The sequence below is a fragment of the Corvus cornix genome, chromosome 7, assembly GCF_000738735.6.
Source record: "Corvus cornix cornix isolate S_Up_H32 chromosome 7, ASM73873v5, whole genome shotgun sequence".
Lineage (NCBI taxonomy): Eukaryota > Metazoa > Chordata > Aves > Passeriformes > Corvidae > Corvus > Corvus cornix.
Window position 1 is genome coordinate 15,849,744 of NC_046337.1, and position 22,182 is coordinate 15,871,925.

Below are 22,182 nucleotides of genomic sequence, written 5' to 3' on the forward strand. Positions count from 1 at the left end.
GGCTGTGGGGAGAACCTGGCAGTACCCCTGAACTTGGAGGTAGCTTGAGGAGCTTGAGCTATCAAAGTGACAAGTGAAAGACTGGAGAGGGGAGGTGAACAAAAATCTCTGCTGTGGATGACAACAGCCCACAGTGGTATTGATGTCTGAGCAGAATAACTGCTGATCCCAGCTGGAATGAAAGAGCCAGCACCAGCTGAGCACTGGTTGAGGATGGTCAGTGGAGCAGTACCATCACTACAAGAGCTGAGGTCTTAGTAAAATTTCTAATCTCTCTATCAACAGATTTTGCAGCAAAATCATAAACAAATAGGCCAACAGAGGCCCTTTCTGAGGGGTAAGCAATAAATGATGAGAGGAGATGAGCTGTGGCCACTGATGCTGTTTGATCCCCACATTGTGCTGGGCAGCAGCCAGTTCGCTCCAGTCCTTCTTGCCTTGCCCCAGCAGGGGCTGGGGAGCTGGGACCCCAGTTCTCTGCTGCTCCCACCAAAACCTTTCTCTTCTTGTAGCCTTCCTAAAGCAAAAAACAGGCCCAGAACCCCCAAATTTGGAGCCTAACCTCACTCATCTGCCCTGATTCATTTGACCTGAGAAAAATAAGCGTGAAGGGACCTCTGCAGCAGGGAGACCAGGGCAAGACCAGCTGCAGGCACACCCCTGCTCCTAACCCACATGGGGCTGATGCTGTAGTGATGGGGGAAAGCTCCTTGGCTGCATGACAGCCTGCTTGGCTCCTGCTGCACCACTGACCAGGGTGACAGCACAATGTGGGTACCAGCCCTGCTGCCTTGAAGCATCCCTGTCATAGAGGCTGCAGCCAGGGCGATGAAGCAATGCAGTGCCAGGGCTGCAGTGATGCAGTGCCTGGCATGCAGAGATGCAGTGCCTGGGATGCAGGATGCAGTGCCCGGGATGCAGAGGTGCGGTGCCGGATCCGCAGCCCCCCCGCCGCCGCCGCAGCCCATCAGGCGGGCGCTGGCCGGACCCAGGGCGCCATCTGCCGCGTCCCTGTCACCCACCGCGGCCGCATCTCCGCGGCTGCCACATCCAGGGCACCCAGTTTGCAGCAGTATGGCAGCGATGAGGATGCAAATGCCTCCGGGCTGTTCCTCCTTTGGGCTCCAAGCCCCTAGTGCTGGGGCTGGGGGCGGGGGGGGGGGGCAGTTTGGATTGTCCCACAAAATAAATCTGGGAAGTGGGGCAGCTGGGGGGCCGTGCAGGGAGACGTCAGCAGCAAAGCAGAAAAGGGTGAGAGATGGAGGGGATGGGAGGCACTTGAAATTCTCCTGGCACTCTACTCTGCACCACCAGATGCAGATCCTCCCCAAGGGCTTCCAGAGGCACTTGGCAGCTTTTGGGGGTCAAGTTTAGAGGCTACCCCACCAAGGCAGGGGTGCCAAGGCAGGAACACGGCTGCAGCAGCTGGAGAAATGCCAGGTTGCAGGGGAGAGCAGGGACATTGGAGGTGCCTGTTCCAGAGCACCACCCATGGGTCTGCTCATTTTCACGCTCAACTAGGCAGCCACAAAACAGGGCAGCACCTAGGGAGAGCTGATCCCCAAATTCCTACAGTTGCACCAGCAACCATGGCCCTTGCTCAGCTCTGGCTGGTGGCAGATTGGCACCTCCAGCTCTGCACATTGCCACTTTTGGGGGCACTACACGGCCACGCAAGTGAAAAACATGCAGGAGCCACACTGTCTAGGGATGCTACGTGACTATGGATGAGGCAGAGTGGGCTCATGAATATTAATGTCCATTGTGGCTTTCAAGAACATCAACCCAGCACAAAGACGTAATATTACTCCTGGCCATGCAACCGCAGCTATATCCTCATGTCAACCAGGTGGCAGAGTGAGGGTGGGATGCCCATCCTCTGTCCATGTTCGCAGTCTCTGTGCTCCAGCTCTGCAGCTGGCCAGAGGAGTGGGGAGAGAGCCCTGCTTTCTCTGCAACCCCGAGGTCTCAAAACACAGGGAGCAAGAGCCAGGCAGGCAGGGACCTGACTGCTCTGTGACCGTGGCACCTGCACTATGACAGGCACTTGTAGTCACAGTGTCCCAGGAGCCAGCCAAGGGATGCTGCCTGGGGAGCTGGGCAGTGTGTGGGACTGGCACACCCCGTGGCTAAGGCAAATTGCTCTGTCTGCCTGCTTTGGAAAGCATCACTGATGAAGGTTACAGAGCCAGAGGATGGATTTCCCAGGAATCTGGATGTGCCTGAGCACCCTTCCAGCCATGCCACCAGTAGGCTCCAGGGGAGGGAAGGGCAGGCATGGCCTCAGGGAAGCACAGGGGACAGCAGGCGGGATATGATCACACTTGGGACACACACTTAACTCCTGCCCTTGGGCATGTTGGGACCTGTGGAGCAGCTGCCCTGTGGCTTCCCAAGGATCCCAAGTTAGAGAGCTACCAGGCTGGAACTTGAGGAGCCACACTGATGGCCATGGGAATGTAGGGATGCTCCCACACGCCTGTCCTTCCTCTCTCTTCCTCAACATCCATTGGTATCTCCTTCCAGCAGCCACAGCTCCCAGGGCCACAGAACACATATCAGCCGAGCACTGCTGCCAGCAGGGACACCCCTGGGAAGGGTTTTAGGGGTGTAAGCCTTTTAGCTTGGCAGAGCCCTGCGATGGAGGATTCTGCAGGCCACCTGCATCTCCTTGGTGAGCACAGCAGTCCCTGGGCATGGCTCCTGTGCTCGGCCAGTGCAGCGCAAGGTCACACCCAGGCCTGTGAACCCGGGCAGGCACAGGGGGAACCTTCTAGTCACACAATTACTATATTATGTAGCACTAATAAAAAAAAAAAAAAAAAAAAAAAAAAAAAAGAGGGGGGGAGAAAGGGCTTGAAGTTTTCTTAATGCCACATAGTAAAGTATTTATAGAAAGCCAGGCGTGAATGGGCTGCTTACAGGCCACACTCCTCCTCGGCGTCAGGATCTCCAGGAATTATTCTGTGCAGTCACATTGTTGTATTGACCCAGAGATTGAGTTTAATTACAGACACGCGGGCAAACAGGCTGTCAGTGTTCCAGCCTCACTGGGGAAAGGGCAACTGAGCTCCCTTTAATGAACGTATTTTAAAAAGACCCAAGGTTGAAATAGAGAGGGAGGGAAGGGGGCTCGCAGAGGCAGCGCTGGGGCAATAGGGATGAGAGAAGGGGCCATGGGGAGATGCGGGGTACCAGGGGAGCTACTGGGGCTCTCTGCATTGGGGAATGGGGCTGGGATGCTGGGGAGAGGTTGGGAACAGTTGGACATTGGGTGTATGGGACACACAGAGCTGGAGGCACGTGGCCCAGATGTGGCCAGAGCAGCTCGCGAGATGCAGGGCCCCAAGCATCCACTGCACACAGGATGCAGATCCCCTTGGAGACCCAGAGGAACTTCCCAAAGAAAATGGGGGGAGTGGGGAAGACTCCCAACTTATTACAGAGCAGCGTATAAACAGAACAAATAAATATAGAGCTACTTTATTACAAGGCTGGCCAACTCTGGTGGCTGGCTGATTACAGGGCAGGCTGCTCCAGAGCTATGCAAACCCAGACCTCAATAAAGGCCAGATTGGAGCTGCCTTTCACTCATTGACAACTTTGGCATGCTCCTGCCATGCTGCTCAGCCCCAGCATGCTGCTGGCTGTCCCCAAACCCCAGCACGAGGCAAAGGGGTAAATAAAAGCTTAAACAAGTAGTGAGTAAGCGATGAGCAGGGGCAGGCACATCAGCAGCCTTGCACACAGGCACTAAAAATACAGTTTATTTTCCTAAGGAGGCAGCAACTTCCAAAACTGGAGATTTGAACAAAAAAATAAAAGCAAAGAATAAAATGCCATAAGAATTATAGATCCATGGGGGGGTGGGGGAAAGACCCAAGAACAAGGAAAGAAAAACACAGTGATGAGTAAGATACATACATGACGTATGTAAATACACCGAGACGGAAATGCATAAGCCTCCTGCACACAGAGGCACACACAAGCACATGCAGAGGCACACGTGCTGGGGATGGCTCCCAGCTCCCCATGGGGATGGAGCCAGCCCATGCCCTCTCCTCTCCTCTCCCTCTCCTCTCCTCTCCTCTCCTCTCCTCTCCTCTCCTCTCCTCTCCTCTCCTCTCCTCTCCTCTCCTCTCCTCTCCTCTCCTCCTCTCCTCTCCTCTCCTCTCCTCTCCTCTCCTCTCCTCTCCTCTCCTCTCCTCTCCTCTCCTCTCCTCTCCTCCTCTCCTCTCCTCTCCTCTCCTCTCCTCTCCTCTCCTCTCCTCTCCTCTCCTCTCCTCTCCTCTCCTCTCCTCTCCTCTCCTCCTCTCCTCTCCTCTCCTCTCCTCTCCTCTCCTCTCCTCTCCTCTCCTCCTCTCCTCTCCTCTCCTCTCCTCTCCTCTCCTCTCCTCTCCTCTCCTCTCCTCTCCTCTCCTCTCCTCTCCTCTCCTCTCCTCTCCTCTCCTCTCCTCTCCTCTCCTCTCCTCTCCTCTCCTCTCCTCTCCTCTCCTCTCCTCTCCTCTCCTCTCCTCTCCTCTCCTCTCTCTCCTCTCCTCTCCTCTCCTCTCCTCTCCTCTCCTCTCCTGAGGGCCGAAGGCATTAACCTCTGCACACACACACAGACATCTTCCCAGGGCTTAGGCTGAAAGGGCACTTTGTCTCTTGGTCCACAGTGCTCTCTACACCTGGGCTCCCAAGCCGCCACCAGTGAGGTGATGGCTGCTGTCCCCAGGGACTCCTGCGACCACCTCGGTGCTGAATCCCTGGCGCCTGGCACAAGCCACGGACCCCGCAGTGGGGTGGAGGGTCAGGAGCTTCCTGGCCAGCAGCCGAGGCAGCCCCATGCCCGGGCAGCTGGCCAGTGCACCAGACCCCAGTGTGCCCACAGGAGATGAGGGAGGGATGGAGACCGGCACGTCTGTGGGGCTGCAGGCTAGGAGGCTTTAAAGGAGTTGATTTAGTATTGTCCTACCTGCCCTGAAATGGGTACTTGAGCAAGGGATGGAGGTTGCTTCGGGTCATCGTGCTGAACAGAGCCATTATAGCACAGGGCAGGAGAAAGGGGCTGCTTTGGGATGAGTTGGCTCCCCTGGGCACAGCTGGGTGAGACTGCTGTGGTCCCGCACATGCCCCACACACAGCTCTGCCAAGGAGATGCTGCCCCAAACATGTCCCCACAGTGATAGATGAACACCACTGTGACCACCAGTCCCATCAAAGCCCCTAGGGCACCTTGGCATCACTGCACCCTCCCCAAGGCAAGAGCCTGGGAGAAGGGGCAAAGCTGGAAGGGCAAGCAGACAGCTGGATAGCCTTCCTTGGCAATGTGCAAGGGTCCTTTCCCTGAAGGCATCACTGTATGCCCCAAGGGATCCCTGCCACCCCCAGCCCTGCACACTGCCCACCCTGCTCCACAGCAAAGCCTGGCCATGGTGCTCTCAGGGAATTTGCATGGGACAAAGCAAAATATAGCAGAGTCCCAAATCTCCTTCCACACCACACATGGGATGGCAGCATCCAGGCCATGCCAAGGCACCTGCTGTCTCTGCATTTCCTCTGCCCTCACCATCCATCATCACTTTCAGGGGCAGATCTCCTCCCAGGCATATGGCAGACGGTGAGCCTGGGGCCAGCCAGGGCCATCACGGCAGCCCCCACCACTGTCCCCCCCAGCCCGGGGAGCGGAAAACGGATCTCTGCAAAGGGCAGCTCATGCGGAAGCTGTTCGCATCCCGTAGTGCAGGCTTGACGGGTGAGGAGCAGGGCAGCTCCCAGGTCGCCAGGTTATCGGATGATAACAAGCCAGCACAGCCCGAGCACGCGACTTCCAGCAATGCAAGGCTGTTTCCTTTGTTTTGGGAAAACAAGAGGGGAACGAGACCTTTTCTGGCACGTTCTTGCCCAGCCTAAAGTTGTCCCCCACTTGCACTAGTTCAGACAGGAGCCATACCCTCTGCCCGCTCCTGGCAGGAGGAGGTGGCCAGAGCCACCCCTCGCCCTTTTCGCCTTTCCCACCTCTGTGAGGAGCAGGGCTGGAGCCAGTGACTTTCCAAGCAGGGACAGACAGCTGCTCCTTGCATCCCCCACACCCTGGTAGGGATCTTGGCTGCCTGGCTATGCCGTGAGCTTGCAGCCCCACCAGAGATCCCCTGGTCTTGCCTGCACAAGTTGAACTCCAAAGCAGCTTCAGAGGGTGAGGCTAAGTATCAAGGGGGTCAAGACACCCATGCTTTAGGCTGCAGGGACCCTACTACACTGGGGCTAGCTCAATGCCTCCCCCATCCCCAAATGCAGGGCTGAGCCCTGTATTGGGGCAGGAGAGCAGCACAGGGTTTTTGGGCAGCCATTCCCACCTTCCCCTATATCCCATGGCACCCCCTGCTCTCCAGAGAGCTGTGGGTTTGATGGGGGTGTGGGAGACCCCCTCCCCACCCCTTCCCCAGCAGAGGAGGAGGAGGAAACATAATAAGAAAAATAAAATTTATAAGCGAGGCAGTAATTACAGTGTGGCTACAAAAGGCTGCCTCCTCAGGGCCATCATTATGTGGCTAAATTTAACGCCCTGTGTGGCTGCTCCGGGGCGGGGGGGAAGCCGCGTCCTGGGGCTCTGAGCATCCACACAGACGCCGGCTCCTGCTACCTTCCCTCCGTGCCGGCCAGGGCAGCACAGCTGAATGGCAGCCAAGAAAGCCATAAAGCGGGTCAGAATTTTTTTAATAGTCTATTTACCAAGATGCTGTTTTTACTGCCGAGGTTTCTCTCGTTTTATCTCTGGCTTTCCCCCCCCCTCCCCGCTCTCTCTTCCCCTGACTCCTGAACAGACTGGGCTGTATTTTCTGTTTTAGGTTCCTCTCTCTCACTTGCTCTAAATACTATTTTCAGAACTCTAATTTTATACGGTATGTCCCTTTTTTTTCTTTTTTTTTTTTTTTTTTTTTTTTTTTTTTTTTTTTTTTTTGGTAAATATTTGCCATGACTAAGCCAGGACACATCCCGTTTAAAAGGTTCCCATCCCACAAAACATCAGCCCTTTAATGACATGAATCTCATTAGCTCTCCCCATGAAAAGAGGTATAGAAAGGGAGCATCACTCAGCCCCTCTGAGTTCCTGTATCTGCACGGACATATATTTAGCTGTGTGTACTGTACAGTCACAGGAGGGGACAGTCTGGGCACACGCACACCACCTCATTCAGCCAGAGGGACCCAGAGTGGGAGCCCCTGGGACCAGTGGGTTTTGGGATATCTGTCTGCCTGAGATAGGGTTGGGAAGGGCTCTAGGCCCAGTGGAGCCAGAGCTGGACTGCAAGAGCAGGCAGCCGGGCACAGAGGCGCCTCAGAGTCCCTCCAAGCTGGAATTTGGGATTCTCTGAAGGGCCTTCTCCAGTGATGGGGAGCAAGTTGTGTAAAGCCCTTGCAAAGAGCAGTCCTGCCAGAGGAGCCCAGCCACTGCCCTCTCCAGGCCCTTAGTCCCACCTGTTGGGTTTGGAACTGGATAGCAGATGTTGGCTATGTACTTGGAGATTGATTCAGAAGAACCAGCACAAGATCCCAGGAAAGGTACTGGGTCCAAATGCCCAGAGAGGTTTCCTGACTGAGGTGAGAGTCTCTCTGACCAAGTAGTCTCTGCATCAAGCACAGCATCCCTGGGGAGCAAGCAGAGTCCCCCCAAGGGCTCAGGCTATTTCAGCCTTCCTCGCAGCTGAGAAGGGCTCTGTCTCTCTCCATCCATAACAGCATCTTCTGCTGGGGAACCAATCCATCCGCAGTCCCATGCTGGGCGTGGTCATTCCAACTTCAGTATGGTCTTCACTTCTCCAGTATAGCTATCCTTTCCTTGGTGTAGTCTTTCCTTCCTCAGCATGGCCATCCCTTCTTTGGCACTGCCATCCCTTCTTCTGCACAGTCATCCATCCGTCAGGATGGTCAGTATTTCCTCTTGATTCACCCACTGTCTGATACCAGAGGGAGAAATCCCAGGAGATGCCACAGGCTTGCCCAGATCTCACACACTGAGATCTCATTCACAGAGCCTGAAGAACACAGGAGGAGAAGTCTACAGAAAAGAATTTACTCTCTCTTTCCCCGATCCTCTCTGCATCTTCCCTCTTATTTCCAGTCCAAGCAGGATACAGTGCTATTTCTCAGCCTCATGGCACCCTACCATTTTGGCATCAGGTGAGCATGTTAGCATGACCTCCTTGTTGTCCTCTAGAGCTGTTCCCAGCAAACCAGCTGTGAAAAATCTGCAAAGATACTGCTGAGTCCACAGCATGGGGCATGGCTGTACTCACTGCATTCACTCACTGCTCCTCCACATTTTGGGGAGAAAGAGAAATAACCACGAAAAGAGCTGCGGACAGGCAGTGCTGTGCAGAGACCAGTGCTGCTGCAGGCATTGCACTGACTGAGCAACACAGGCTTCCAACCCATAAATAAACCTGGGGGGATTTCACTTCACTTCAAATTGCTTTAAAGGTTTGGTTTCAGCAGCTGAATAGACCCAGCCTTAAACAGTATCATCGGCTCAGGCAGCAGATGCCCGTAGTGGAAAGGCAGCACACCCACCCTGGCTGTTTCCACTCTCCCTGCTGTAGGACCCTCTCCCCCAATGGCAATGCGGATACATTTCCAAGTGTTTCCACAACCCAGAGAGTGAGACATGACTAGGAGAGACTCACACCTCCCCAAGTGCATGGCTCCCAGAGCTGGGGCTTTCTGCAGCTGTGCCGGAGCCCATGTGCGGGCAGGGCTCCATGTGCTCATGCTGCACTGAGCCAGGTTCCCCGCTGGCCCCCAGCAGCTAACATTAATTCATTAACAGTCCCATTAACACCCAGCTGTGGTTTCCCCCCGAAACTCAGGCAGGGACCCGCTCCCCTGTGACAGCTGCTGACAGACCAAGTTTCCACCTTCAGCCCTTCTGGAGTTCTGTATAAAAATAAGCAGGGCTTTTTTTCAAGAGGAAAACTATATTTCCCCTATCCACACGCCCGCGCACACGTGCAGGACTCACAGCAGGAATTTGCTCCAATTTCCCCCACCCACAAACATACTGCCTTTGGCCAGAGACCAAACATGGGCATTTTCAGACCAAGATATCAGGTTTTTCAGCATCCAGAAGAAAAGAAGCCACCGTGATCCTGAGCTGGGCTAAATAGGGCACCAGCTCCCTGGCCAAAGGGTGCTGGGAGACCCAGTGGTTCTCCCACCAGGGCCTCATCCAGGACCCACAGCAAGGCAGCTGCCAGCACCGCCAGAAGAATTGCCCTCCTGGCATGGCCAAGCATCCTGTTTGGGATCTGGTACCAAATTTATATTTTCCCCATTTCATTGTCATTCCCAGACAGGCATGAGCACCAGATGCTGCAGAATCCCAAGGAGATGCCCAGCCTAGCACCTACTTGGGACCTGTTACCCAGCATTTATTTTCTCCTTTCCCACATGATCTTTCCTCAAGACCTGTGAGCACTAGATGATGTTCAGGAGACAACCCCTGACACTCCAGAAGCCCTGGGCCACCCCATGCCACAGAGGGGTCAATATCCTTGCTTTACATCATCCGGCTCTACATCAGGCTCTGCAGCCTGTATTAGCAGCACAGGAGTTGGTTCTCTGGGGCTCTCACTGAGAAACTGGAGGCTAGGAAGCAGAGACCTCAATCAAATGTAGGCACCACAGGATCAGAGCACTGCTTGGGGCTTGGTGGGTGTGCTACTTTGGGCACCAACAGGGTGGCTTCAGGTCCCTGGAGAGGCCAAAGCGAGTGCCAGCTATCTTCTAAGATGCATGGTCACTAGCAGAGCACCCTGCATCCCTTTGATCGAGAGGTGTTTGCCTCGCTGAGAACCCTTGAACCTACTCCTTCCTTTAAATAGCAAAGCTCACAAACGCCCTATACGGCTCCACGTCTATACGTTGTCTATGTATTTGTGTACACACATGCACACAACACACAGAGATTTATTCGTGTTTTCAGAGCGGTTCAGGATACATTCCAGGACAAAATTCCAGCCGGTGCTGGAGCCAAGAACATCAGTGGCCCCGGCATTCGCTGCCCCCTTTGCCTGTGCACACACTAAATTCGGAAAGGGAGAGGTATAAATAGAGAGAGAAATACATGAATGGCCCTGTTTCCTTACACAGATACCTAGGGTGCGAAGGTCTGAGCAGAGTGGGAGCAGGCAGACTCAGGAATCCAGTGGCTGTACCCCCTGGGGTGCAGAGCAACCCGTTCCCAGGTGCTGCTGTCTGCCCAGACGTCTCAGCTGTTCAGTGTCACCTCTGCATGGGCTGGCACAACTGGAAGAGGCTATGGGGCTTTGGCCCATGCGATAGGGAGGGATCAGCTTTCAGAAACACCAATAAAAGCTGCCAGTGGATGCCACTGGAGAAGGGATGCAGCTGTGGGTATGGAGGAAGCTAGTGAAGGGCTCAAGACACACAGGAACATGGTGAAAAATCCTGACAGCCCATTTCGAGCACAGAAGGGGTGCTGGGAGCTTGGAGGGCAGCACCAGGGGTGCAGGCAGCACTGCTCCTCTGCCCTTGGAGACAGTGCGGATGGCAACACCCCAGTCCAAATCCTATCAGCTCTGGACAGAGATGCTGACACAGAGCAATGCCTTTAGTGCCCCATTAAAGTCTACCCTGTTTTCCTCCAAAAGGTCCTTTGCTTCCAGGAGCTGCTGCCACATCCTGAGCTGAAGGGCTGGGACAGGTGGCTGCAAGGCACAGTGGTGAGGGGCAGACCATATCCTACACCTCCTCCCCTGCCAACCATCCCTGCATGCTCCCTTTGCCCTCCTCTAACCCAAACACAGCCATAGAGCCCAGCCTGGTGGGGCTGGGACCCCAGACACCTCTGCACTCCCTGCTGCCCCTCGCACGCTCCCCAGGGCTGGGCAGCTGCCTGCAGCCGCAGGGCCGATAATGGCCAAGATGTGGGAGCAGGGCCAGGGGTGGTGGCAGGGGGATTGCTGCTCTGCTTTCAGGAGGGGGAAGGGGCTCTCCCCCTTCAATGCTCCCATTTGAGCTGAGGCCTGGCACTGGCTCAAACCACCGCCTGCTGACACGAGATCAATCATCCCCCAAGCCGAGCTGTTCCTCAGCAGCACTGCGCAGCCAGTGCCCATGCACAGACTGGGGCCTCTCCCACAGGAGCAGCATCTGGCCCCTTCTGCCAGAAGGTCTGTGATACCCCTCTTCAAGCCTGCAGTGCATGGCATGGCATGGCACAACCTGGCACATCACAGCAGAGCACGGCACAGCTTTGCATGGTATGGCACAGCATGGCATGGCATGGAGAGGATGAGGAGCACCCCGACTGCAAAGGAGGGTTCCCTGCACACACCAGACCACATATGTGAGACAAGGGCTGTACAGTACCCCAGGGAGGGTGGCTGTGATGGTGCTTGTCCATCCCTCCATCCCCAAACAAACTACCAGGTGATGCTGGGCTGAAGTGGGCTGGGACCAAGCAGAGAGCTGCCTGTTCCTGGTTCAGGTGCCACCCACTCTCTACAGTGGCACAGGGGATTGGGCTGTGAAACCCCCACATCCCCAGAAGGAGCATACCCTCAGGGCTCCTGGGACAGCCCCCACATCCCTGGTAGAGGCAAGGGGCTGGAGCAATCACAGCCAGCCTAGCCCTGGTCCAGCAGCTGGGGACTCATTGCTTGCCCGTGGTCTGGGCACTTTCAGGCAGACTGCTGCTCTGGGCTGCCTGTGCCAAGTCTGGTTTTAGCAGCATGTAGCTCCATTGACTCACTGCTTGTGCAAGCGGCCTGTGGCTGCTGGTGGCATCCCCAAAAGTGCATCCTGGCTGGGTGCCCCTCACCTGATGGGGCCTCAGCAAATAAATAAATAACACCGCAGCACCAACCGCAATGCGCCTCCGTGGCAAACACCGCAGGGGGCTGGTGCACAGGCGGTGGTCAGCACCCACACAGTGATGACCGCCAGTGCATCTCCCCAAGTGCACCACTGTGGGCACAAAGTGCTAGCCCCTGTCCCCCATCCCGCTTCAGCCAGCAGATGTGGCACTCTGCCCCTTGTTCCATCAGTGCCAGTATGTACACTCCTAAGTCTTGTTCTCACGCTCCTGCTCTGGTACATGTGCTCACACTGAGCACAAGCAGCCCTCGCCCCACTCCTGCTTGCAGCAGTGTGCAGCTCCTTGAGTACACGTGTGTGCAGGGCAGTGTGTGTCCAGCTCTGCTCAGCAGCCATGGCCCGCTGCATTTCCAGTGTGGGACTCAGACCCCAGGGCAGCGATGGGATGATGTGACCAAAGCTTGCTCAGGAATGAAGCAAAGACCCTCCAGATGGCCCCAATCCAGAATAAGACACCAGCACCCATGGGGCTCACAGGGCAAGCACAGCACAAATGCTTGGCAGCACACAAGAGCTTGCTCTACTCATCTGAGCTGCCCCACAAGCCAGCCCCATGCTGCCACCTCTGCCCTGAGCCAACCTGCTCAGGGCTGTGCAACTTTTGCACCTCTCAGCCCTGTTAACAACAGCACTGTGGTCACCAGCTCCTTCCCCAGCCCCATGCCAAGGGACCCTAGCCCAGCTGAGCACCCACAGCAGGTTCTCCCTGAGCCGTGCACCCCGTGTGCGAGCATTCCATGTTGCACACACACCACCAGCCCCGCTCTGGCCCAGTTGCAGCTGCAAAGTCGCATCTACCTTACGCTAATTAAAAACATCCCTCATTTGAAGCAGCCAAAGGGCTGCTTCCTCTCCACTGCACTAAGCTGGCGTGGGTTTGAGGGATGCTGTCCCCACCCTGCAAAATACGCAGGCCACCACCGCCTTCGTCCTCAGCCAGACCGTGGCCACTCCGCTACCCAGGGCTTATTTTTAGTTCCTGTTAAAAAGGAGAGGCAGGGTGCTGGAGGCAGGCAGTGTGCAGCCAGGTACCCAGCTGGACCCCGGCGTGGCAATGGCCTGTGGCTCCAGAGTGCGTCCTGGCCATCCTCCACCTGCCCCGCTGGCCTGTGTCCCCACACGGGACGGGGACGGGTGCCTGGCCCTCGTCCCAGCCCCGGTGGGAAACAATAAGAGGGATGCTGACCCCCGGGCGCCCTGACGTCAGCCAGCACCGCTGCCGGCACCACCGCCAGCCCTGGCCCCGGGGCTCCCACTCGCCCTCGGCTGGGGCCGCACTGGAAGCTGCCTGTTTGTTTATCTTCCTCTCCAGTGTTGCTTGTTTTGATGGTACATCCTCCTCCTCCTCGCCGGGCCCCGGGGTCGAGCCGTGAACCCGCCGCGTCCTGTTTGCCGAGGTCCCGCGCTCCGCTTGCGGAGGTGCGGAGCAGCCGCCCCCGCGCGCCAGCCACAGCAGATAAAAATACACAGGGCAGAGCATCCTGGGGCGCGGGGGCTATATTTGCACTGATGGCATCCGTGAGCTTGTCCTCGATGTACCTGTCCCTGCCCTCCTCAGAGCAGGGGGCACAGCGCTGCGGGAACCTGCTCGCCCTTCCCGCTCAAAGTCAGACCGCAGACTCTGGCATAAGCTGTGTCATGAAACGCTGACCATAGCCAAGCTGGGGAAGGCTCTCAAAACCCATGGGTGGGCACCCCACCCTGCCCTGTGGGGTCATTTCTGTAACCCAAAGGGATGCCTGGGGACAAAATATCCCCAGCCTGCTGGGTCCTAGACTGTTTGGAACAGTGCTGGGGCAGCTCTGTAACACTGAGCCCTCTCCAGCCGCCTGCTCCTTCCCCTCGTGGCGTGAACCCCTGGCCTTGCCAATAAAAGCCACCGGTTTTGCCTCAGCTTATGCACAGCCACTGCTCTCCTTCCAGCTCTGCTCAAGCCCAGGCAGCTGCTCAGCAGTGAACCCTTGCCAAAAACTGTGTGTGTGAAAGCATCATTTCCTAAACGTATAAATATTACCAGGGCTTTGCTGGAAAACTCCCCATGGTTAGTTAAAATGCCCTGAACAGTCAAGTGCACACAAGCCCAGAGAAAGGGCACGTCTAAGCTGAGAGGCTGTGCAGCTCTGCCCTGGGGGACTGACAGGTCCTTTCCTCTCCATGTGGGATATGGCAAAGGTCTGGGAAGTAAGCAAAGCTGTGGAGCATTTGTCTGCGTCCAGCCCTGTACCACATCATCACAATCCCTTTCCAGCCAAGAGGTGCTTACCACTACCAAACATCCACAACCTCTAGCCCCATTTTGCAGATGGAGGTACTGGAAGGACCAATAGATCTCTCTCCTTGACCTCCTGCCCACTGATATTCAACCACGCACATCCCAAGACCAAACCCAGCAACTTGGTTTTCTTCCAGGCGGGCTCCCAGCCCACTTTTGGAGACATTAAGAGATGGAGGATCAACCACTGCCCTTGGGAGCATGCCCCAGTCACTTGCGGGAGCAAACCCAAGTGCCTCCATTCTAACTTGAAATTGCCTGGCTCTCTCTCCCAGTGCCTGGCTTGTGCTCCACTGTTCTCTGCAAGATTAAAGAGAGAGCTTCACTAACCAGCATTTTCTCCTTGTAAAGACCCTCACACACTGTAATCAAGGAGCCTCTCAATTTTCTCCCTGATAAGCTAGACAGAGCTCTTCCCTTCCAAGTCCCTCAATGCTGGGCTCTCTCCCCAGCTCTCAATCCATTCCTGTGACTCTGTGCTGATTGTCCGGCATCTTTTTGAAAACCTAGACATGGGAGTGCTCGCAGCATTCCCAGCTCCCTGCAGCATGTCCTGAAGGACCCCAGCTCCTTGTGCTGCTCCTTTTAGGAGCTGATAAACAGAGTATTAAATTTTCTGGGGGCTCTGAAATAACTGCACAGAGACAATAAGGCCATCCAGACCCCCTTTCTGCCACAAGATGAGAGGACAGACTGGGGCGAAGAGCCAGTTTTGGTGGTAAAGAGCTGAAAAGCTGTGTTTGGTGCTCCTCACTAACACAAGACCTAGAAGGCATCAGGAGGAACGATGGGGTACCACACTCAAACCAAAGGCAGCAGCTGTTTGCATCTCACAGCTCATTGCTGCAGGATGGCATCATCAGCGGGTTTATAAAGAATGGGATGAATGCAGAGAGGACAGACACCCTCCCAGCAGACCAAACGCACAACTGCATCCTTCCACCAGCCTCTCCCCTGAAGCCAGTGCTCAGACCTGGCTACCAGAGGATGCAGAGGGGCAGCATCTCCCAGAGCCTTCCATTCCCTACCCAACACTCCGGCTCCAAGACACGGATCCTGGACTGTTCTCGGTACACACAGCACCAATTGCCATCCCATCTTTTCAGTCTCTGCCAGATGTGCTCCACACCAGCTGCTTTTGCCAGGCTCTGTGCAGAGCTGCCTCACTCCCCCTCCTGCCCACTCTGCACCTTCCCCCATGCCCCACACCCTACCAGCTCTTGAAGGATTCTGAATTTCAAGCCCGATGTTCATCTTTAGCAGATGTTGTTCAGATGACTCTTGGACAAAGACACTTCATCATCCCCTTATCCTGGCACATCTGCCTGCACCCTTCCAGCGACAGCACCGAAACCTTTACCAACTGCTTCTACCATGTCTGGTCCAGTATCAATCATTTCACCACCTCTGTCTACTAATCAGCTTATCCTATTGCTAGGAGCTTGGGGTTTTCTCCTACTGCACTAAATAAAAGCCTTTCCTTCTGTTCTTCACCATGATTTTTCCCTGATGTCTTTAGCTTCTGTTACCCATTTTCTACAGTTCATAATTTCTAATTTATATTGATTGCTATCTACTCCCGCTCTCCCATTTGTTATAAACTGCTCTTTTATTTCTAATTGCTGCCTTCACTTTGCCACTGAACCAGAACGGGCTCTGGGCCAGCGCTGCCCTCTTTCTTGATCGTGGAATTGTGGCTTTTTGTGGCTTCTGAAATTCTTCTGAAAGAGCTCACCATTTTCATTCACATTTTTCTATCTAAATGTTTCCTCTGAGCTGATTTCACTCATAATTTTCCCCCTGCTTTGGGAAATTAGCTCTTTCAAGGCATGAAGGATATAAATTACTGCTTAGGAATGTCTTTTCTTTGCCCAGGGTGAATGTAATCTGGTCATGATCACTGGTCCCTAGGCAACCTCCAAGTTGCAGTCCAGCAGTGAATTCATCTCTATCCTTCATAACCCAGGGGAAATGAAAGTTGCCTGCACTGGATGCAATATCTCATGTATAAAAGAGGGATCATCTCTAATTTTTAGAAACTCTGCAGATCATCTATTGTTGGCTGCACAACATCAGCTCATCTCATAAAGCGACATTCTCCCAAAGCCCATGTGGTACCACTGACACCCTGGCTGACTCCCTGGTCGCCAGCAGGTACCACTGCTCCCCACTGCTGTGCCTTCACAGCAAGCACAGGAACACTCAGAAGCATCCCAAGTCTTTTTGCACCAATGGGCATCGAGCATTTCTGACCTTGGCACATCAGTCTGAATCATGTTAGTCCTTCTGTGATGATCTCCAGTAATGCAAAAGGATCAAAGACTCTCTCCTTCCAGTTCCAGTTTCTCCAAAGAACATGTCTGATTTTAGAGCTGAGTGTGCCAAGGGGACAATGGTAGGCAGAGCATGGATAACATGCTGAAAAGCTCTTGTCCCCACAATGCATCACTGCAAAGTTGCCTCTAAAAGAAAAGATTAACTAAAAGGAGATGGCTTCTCCTCATTCACCTGACCCCTGCCTGCCATCAGCAGCGATGTTTAGGTCCAGAGCAAGTGTGGGAGGCAGGTGAATATGCCCCAGTGATGGCACACTCCTGTGGAGCAGCCAGCCTGGCTCGCACCTCTGGCAGCTCCCAGCAACCAGGTAGTTCCCATCCGGCCATGTCAGGCACGTTCCCAGCTCTGCTGGCCGTAGAGATGAGGGGCAAGGACGCAAAGAGACCCATGGGAGAGCTAGAGGGCATAACCCCTCTTTAGGCAAGTCCAGCTATCCCCATCAGTGCTCCCATTCAGCCTGGCACACCTCACACTGCAGCTGCTGATGACAGCTCCCAACCACCCCTCTGCCAAAGGACAGAGGACTTGCACTAGCCCTTACCTTAGCCATTAAGTTCTGCTGAAATGTCTCCTCCTGGAAGGGCTCTGTCCGCAGGCGGTCTGCAAAGTAGAGAGGGATCAGCCCGAGCAGGTTTGGTCAGACCTCCCACCCCATCTTCCCCTTTCTCTGTCCATGGGGTGAGGGAAAAAGCTCCAGCACGCTCATCCCAAAATCATCAGGAAAGACCAGCAGGCCTCTTGGGCTAGGGACACATCACCTGGTTAGCAGAAGATGCAAGGACCACAGGGAAGCTGGAAAAACATGATTGAGCCTGATGATGCACAGAGCAGCCAGGCAGGCCCAAGTGTCCATCCACACTTGTCCCAGCACTCCCACATTGAGGAGCAGGGAATGGTGGCAGGACATGCTCAACACCATTCCCAGATCTTACAGCTGGAATGAGCTGTCTGAGTCTGTGGGACAGGGCACTGCTTGTCTAGCTGCTCTTCTGAAGGGGAGAGCCAGCCTGTGTCCTCCTCTTTTGGGACAGGGACAAACCTCTGTTATATTCTGCTCTGCACCTTGTCCAAAACACAAGTTTTTCCACCTTGTTGCTAAGATGTGGTCTGGAGAAGCACCTGGCTGGATTCGCTCAGCCACTAGGGTGCAATGTGCGTTTCTTCCCAGCTTTCTGCCCTGCACCAGGCAAGGGACAAGAGAGGCCAGCTGCTTACCAGCATCAGTCCCTGGACTCAAGCCAGGCTGTCCTGGCTGCTCCATGCCCTGCAGAGCTCACACACAGCAGGACAGAGGGACATGCAGCTGGCCAGTGCAGCTCTAGTGTACCTCCAGGGCAGATCCAGGCTCCTGTGGTGGGGCACCTGTCATGGGACAGGGTCTGGACCACAATATCATCCTGGACATGATACACAAGCCAGGGCTGACCCCCACTACTCCCCGCATGCCCAGGGGGCAAGGTTCCCACAGAAGTGCAGGTATCACCTGTGGCAGCAGGACAAAGCATGGCAGTAGCAAGGGATGACCCAAAAAACAGCGCCCAGCCAACCTCCACAGGTGGAGGACAAGCCACCTCAAGGTGGCTCCCCCGGCAGGTCCTGCCCCACGTCCTACCCAAGGGGGCTACTGTCTGCCCATCACCCCGATGGCAAAGTGGGCTGGGCGCTGGAGGGGGGCCCATGAGCACGGCTGCACTTTCCATGTTTGGGAGAGCTGGGAGCCCCTGGTTGCTCTCCAGTAACTCAGTGAGCTACTGCACTTGGGAAGGGAGCCTGACACCACTGCAGGGCCAGCCCTTGCTGGCATCCCCGCTGGCTCCTGGGGACCAGCCAGGTGCTCTGAGAGTAGTGGAGAGCCCCTTGGCATCTCCCCAACTTCTACAGCTATCAGTCAAGGGCTGTTCCTCCCCCAGCTCTCCCCAGAAGCTGCTCCCAGCCTTCTGGCTACCGTTGTGCTGCCGGCTCAGCTAAACATGAAACACAAGCCTGGCTGGGTAACAGCCAGAGGGAGCAGAGCACGCCAGCCCAGTGTTAAGGAGGAAACTTGCTCCCTGCCCCAGGCATCCCTCCTCACCTCTGCTAAGAGTGGCCCCGTTCTCCCTGTAATCTTCAATCTCAGCATCCTTCTGGAGCAGCAGGGAAATCAGCTCTTGCACCTGGCACTGCAGCACCAGGTTCATCTGAATCAGGGGCCGCACGAGGTGACGGAACACCTACAATGGAGGAGGGAGAGTCTAGGAAAGGTCCAGGTCTAAGGAAGCCCACAGCTGTCCACAGAGTGGTCAAAGCAGGGCAGCCAGCAATGTCCTAGCAAGAGCTGCAGCCCAGGTCACACAGGGCCCCCCAAAATACCCCACATCTCACCCACATCCAGTGGGAAGCGGTCAAAAGATGTGAGCTGGGAGAAGGCAGGCCAGATGCTGTAGGACACATCCCTCCATCCCAGCCCCATCCTTTCACAGCTGGGGGCTGTAGCAGGGGAGAGCTTAGGTGGGAGAGTCCGATAGAAACAGAGCGCAGGGAACAGGCAATGCTCCACCCACCATTTGGGTGCAACAGACAGCAGAGAGCCGCCCATGTGCCACTCAGACCCTCCCCATGGCTCTGCACACCTTGCGGCATGTTCCTATCAGGAAACAGGCATGGCTGGGTGAAAAACCAGAAAGACCCAAGGTGTCAAACTGTGGCTTGATGAACAGGAGAGACACTCCCAGGGCGGTGAGATCAAAAGCAGAAGAGATCCCAACATGCAGGACTTGTGCATGCTCCCCATTGCAGCCCACCAGTGTCTCCTCTAAGCTTACACCCACACAAGCCCCATGCAGAGCCCTGGCCATGTCCTCTGCCTCAGAGCCCAGATGGGCCACCCTGGCCCAGCAGGCACACGAAGCAGCCCCCCTCCTATCGCCTCCTTCAGTCTCCAGAAGGGTATTTGAGATCCCCCAGCCTATCATGCCCCTTGTTTTTGTAGCCAGGCTGAGCCCATGGGCGAGAGGACACCAAGCCCAGCAGTGTTCCTGAAGCGTTCTCACTCCTATGGCAAGCCCACAGTGGGCTCTGTGCTTTGCTGACCCCCAGACACGAGCCACAGAGGTGATGGGCATCACCCACTGGAGCACTTGGAGTGCACCACCTGCAGCAGAGATGGGATGGGCCAAGCTAGGTGGGCTCCATGGTCGCCTCAAGCCCCTGGCTGGGGCAGAGTTGGTCCCCATTGCTGCATCCACACCAGTCACGCTCAGAACCCTGGTTGCTTCCCACCTCCATGGCGTTTTGCAGACATCCAGTTCGCATCCAAGATAAAATAAAGGAGCAGCCGGGAACAGAGGCTTTGCACCTCCTCAGCTCAGCCTCTGTGCGTCTTCCCCGAGGAGGGACATCAAGTTCCTGGGGTAAGCCAAGCCAGGACCCCGATTATTTGCTCCCCAGTTCACCCTAGGCGGTGAGAACAACCCCCGCAGCAGCTGGGGAGCCCGGCTCTCCCCCCGCGATGCCGAAGCACAGCCGCTCGGGGGCAGAGGAACCGCGCCCCGCAGCGGGGCCCGGCGGGAGCGGGGCGCCGGGGCTGCCGGGCGCTGCCTCCCGCCGGCGGCGGAGCCGCAGGGCCGGCCCGGGGCCGGGGCTCCGCCGGGCGGTTCGCGGGCGCCGGGCGCCCTCTTGTGCGCGCAGGGACGCAGGGCCCGGGGGAGCCCGGCCGCAGCGCTGCCCGCCTGCGGGGGCCCGGCGGAGGGGCTGCCTCCGGATACGCAACGTGCCGGGCAGCCCCGTGAAACAGCAACCCCTTAAATGCCGGGGAGACCCCGCTGTAATTCCGCCCGTCATGACAGACCACCGGCAGGTCCTTTGGGGGTACCCGCTGCCCTGTGCCCCGCTTCATGGCTTGCACCTAAAGAGAACAGCATCGCTGTGCTCTACAGGGCACCGGCAGAGCATTACCCCACACCAGACATAGAATTACAGAAAGGTTTGGTTTGGAAGGGACTTTCAAGATAACCCACTAGATGAGGTTGCTCAAAGCCCCATCCAACCTGGTTTTGAACACTTTCAGGAATGCAACATCCACAGCTTCTCTGGGCAACCTGTTCGAGTGCCTCACCACTCTCATAATGAAGAATTTTTTCTAGCAGCTAATCTAAAGGTCTCCTCATTTAGTTAAAAAACAGTTCCCTTTGTCCTATCACTATCTGCCCATGTAAAAAGCTGTTCTCCCTCTTTAAAATAAGCCCTCTTCAAGTACCGGAAGGCTGCAATGAGGTCTCTTCAGAGCCTTCTCTTCTCCATGCCAAACAATCCCATCTCTTGCAATCTGTCTTGGTAGGAGAGGAGCTCCAGCCCTCTTATCATCTTTGTGGCTCTCCTCTGGACCCGCTCTAACATGTCAATGTTTTTCTTGTGCCAAGGACCCCAGATTTGGATGCAGAACTCCAGGTGGGCTCTCACGAGGGCATTTCACTCAGGTCCCAACAGCAGCATGTGCTGGGCCATCCCTGTGTCACTGCACAGCACAAACCAAGGTGCCAAAGCCTCAGCAGGAAGAAACAGGGACAGCAAACCTTGGGAGAGGCAGAAGGCAGTCAGGCAACCTACAGTCACCCACATGGCTCGAGACTACTCAAAAGCTCCAAGCATAAGGGGACGACCCTTAATTTTGGCCATTCCCCTCCCTGAACTCTCTGCAGCTTCACTCACCATCTCCAAGGGAGCAGGGCAGCAGTGGAAGTCCCAGTAGAAGGGCAGTCCTGACAGCTCGCTTTTCACGCGCAGCCTGAGGCCGCTGGCAGAGCGGTGGCAGGAGAAGGCAGTGGTGGCATCTGGCTGCCCTGCCAGCAAGGGGCACATCAGGTTGCACAAGTGGTTCAGGAAGGAGGACACATGAACCGTCAGCCGCTTGTTCAGCTCCTGGGAAAAGGCAAGGTTGGGGGCACAGCACAGCACTGGGGAAAAAACCAGCAGAAATCCCAGCACCAAAGGAATCAAACTACTGCATGTCCCACAGCAAAAAGCCATCCCTGGGCCTTGGCCTCCAGCCCTCTGACTTGACATTCCTCATTGATTCTCCCAAGACAGCCATGCTGGGAAGGCTCCCTTATCCTGCCACTCCAGGATGGGCAGGGTGCAATGGCCTGCAGTAGCACATCTGTTCTGCGTGCCACCACAAGCGCCATAGCCTGGCTGAGAGCCAACAGCAGGACAACCTGCCAGGGCTGGTGGATGGCTGCAGCCATATGCCCATCCCTCCTGCCACCAGCTGCTCAGCATTATGTGACACAGGGACGTGCCACTCCAATGGCACGTGAGGGCCAGGGCACATGGGCTGAGGAGATGAGGCACAGCTCCATGCATTTTTGGGGTCCAAGCTGACAGGATGCCCCATGAAAGACTGTGCTAGCTTTGAACGTGAACAGAATCTCTCTGTCACTGAGTAGAAGGCAGCCTTGTTTCAAGCTCCTCTTTAGTACACTGGCCCTGGGGAAACCAGCTGCCCATCCAGCCCACAAGTGAAGAGACTGTGCCAGCCCTCTGTACACTGACCCACCCGGCTGCCCTGGGCATGCTAAACAGTGTGGCCCACTCTCCCAGGAGAAGGGTGTTTGGCCAAGTGGGCTGACAGCGCTTGGGCAGAGCCACACAGGGACCTTCCAGGCTGGGCATTTGCACCCAAGCCCAGTCAGACCCAACAGCCACTGTGTCACCAA

General features: G+C 55.8%; 1 protein-coding gene across 2 annotated transcripts in view; it reads right to left on the bottom strand.

Annotated features, from left to right (window-relative positions):
- The window catches only part of NHEJ1 (non-homologous end joining factor 1), a 43,429-nt gene that overhangs the window by 20,081 nt on the left and 1,166 nt on the right, over window positions 1–22,182 (bottom strand). For both annotated transcript variants that reach the window (XM_039555423.1, XM_010406932.3), the window contains exons 3-5: window positions 21,176–21,385; window positions 18,561–18,699; window positions 17,031–17,089 (exon numbers count right to left, since the gene is read on the bottom strand). In XM_039555423.1, coding sequence (XP_039411357.1) covers window positions 17,031–17,089; window positions 18,561–18,699; window positions 21,176–21,385 — 408 coding nt within the window. The remainder of the gene's footprint in view (window positions 1–17,030; window positions 17,090–18,560; window positions 18,700–21,175; window positions 21,386–22,182) is intronic.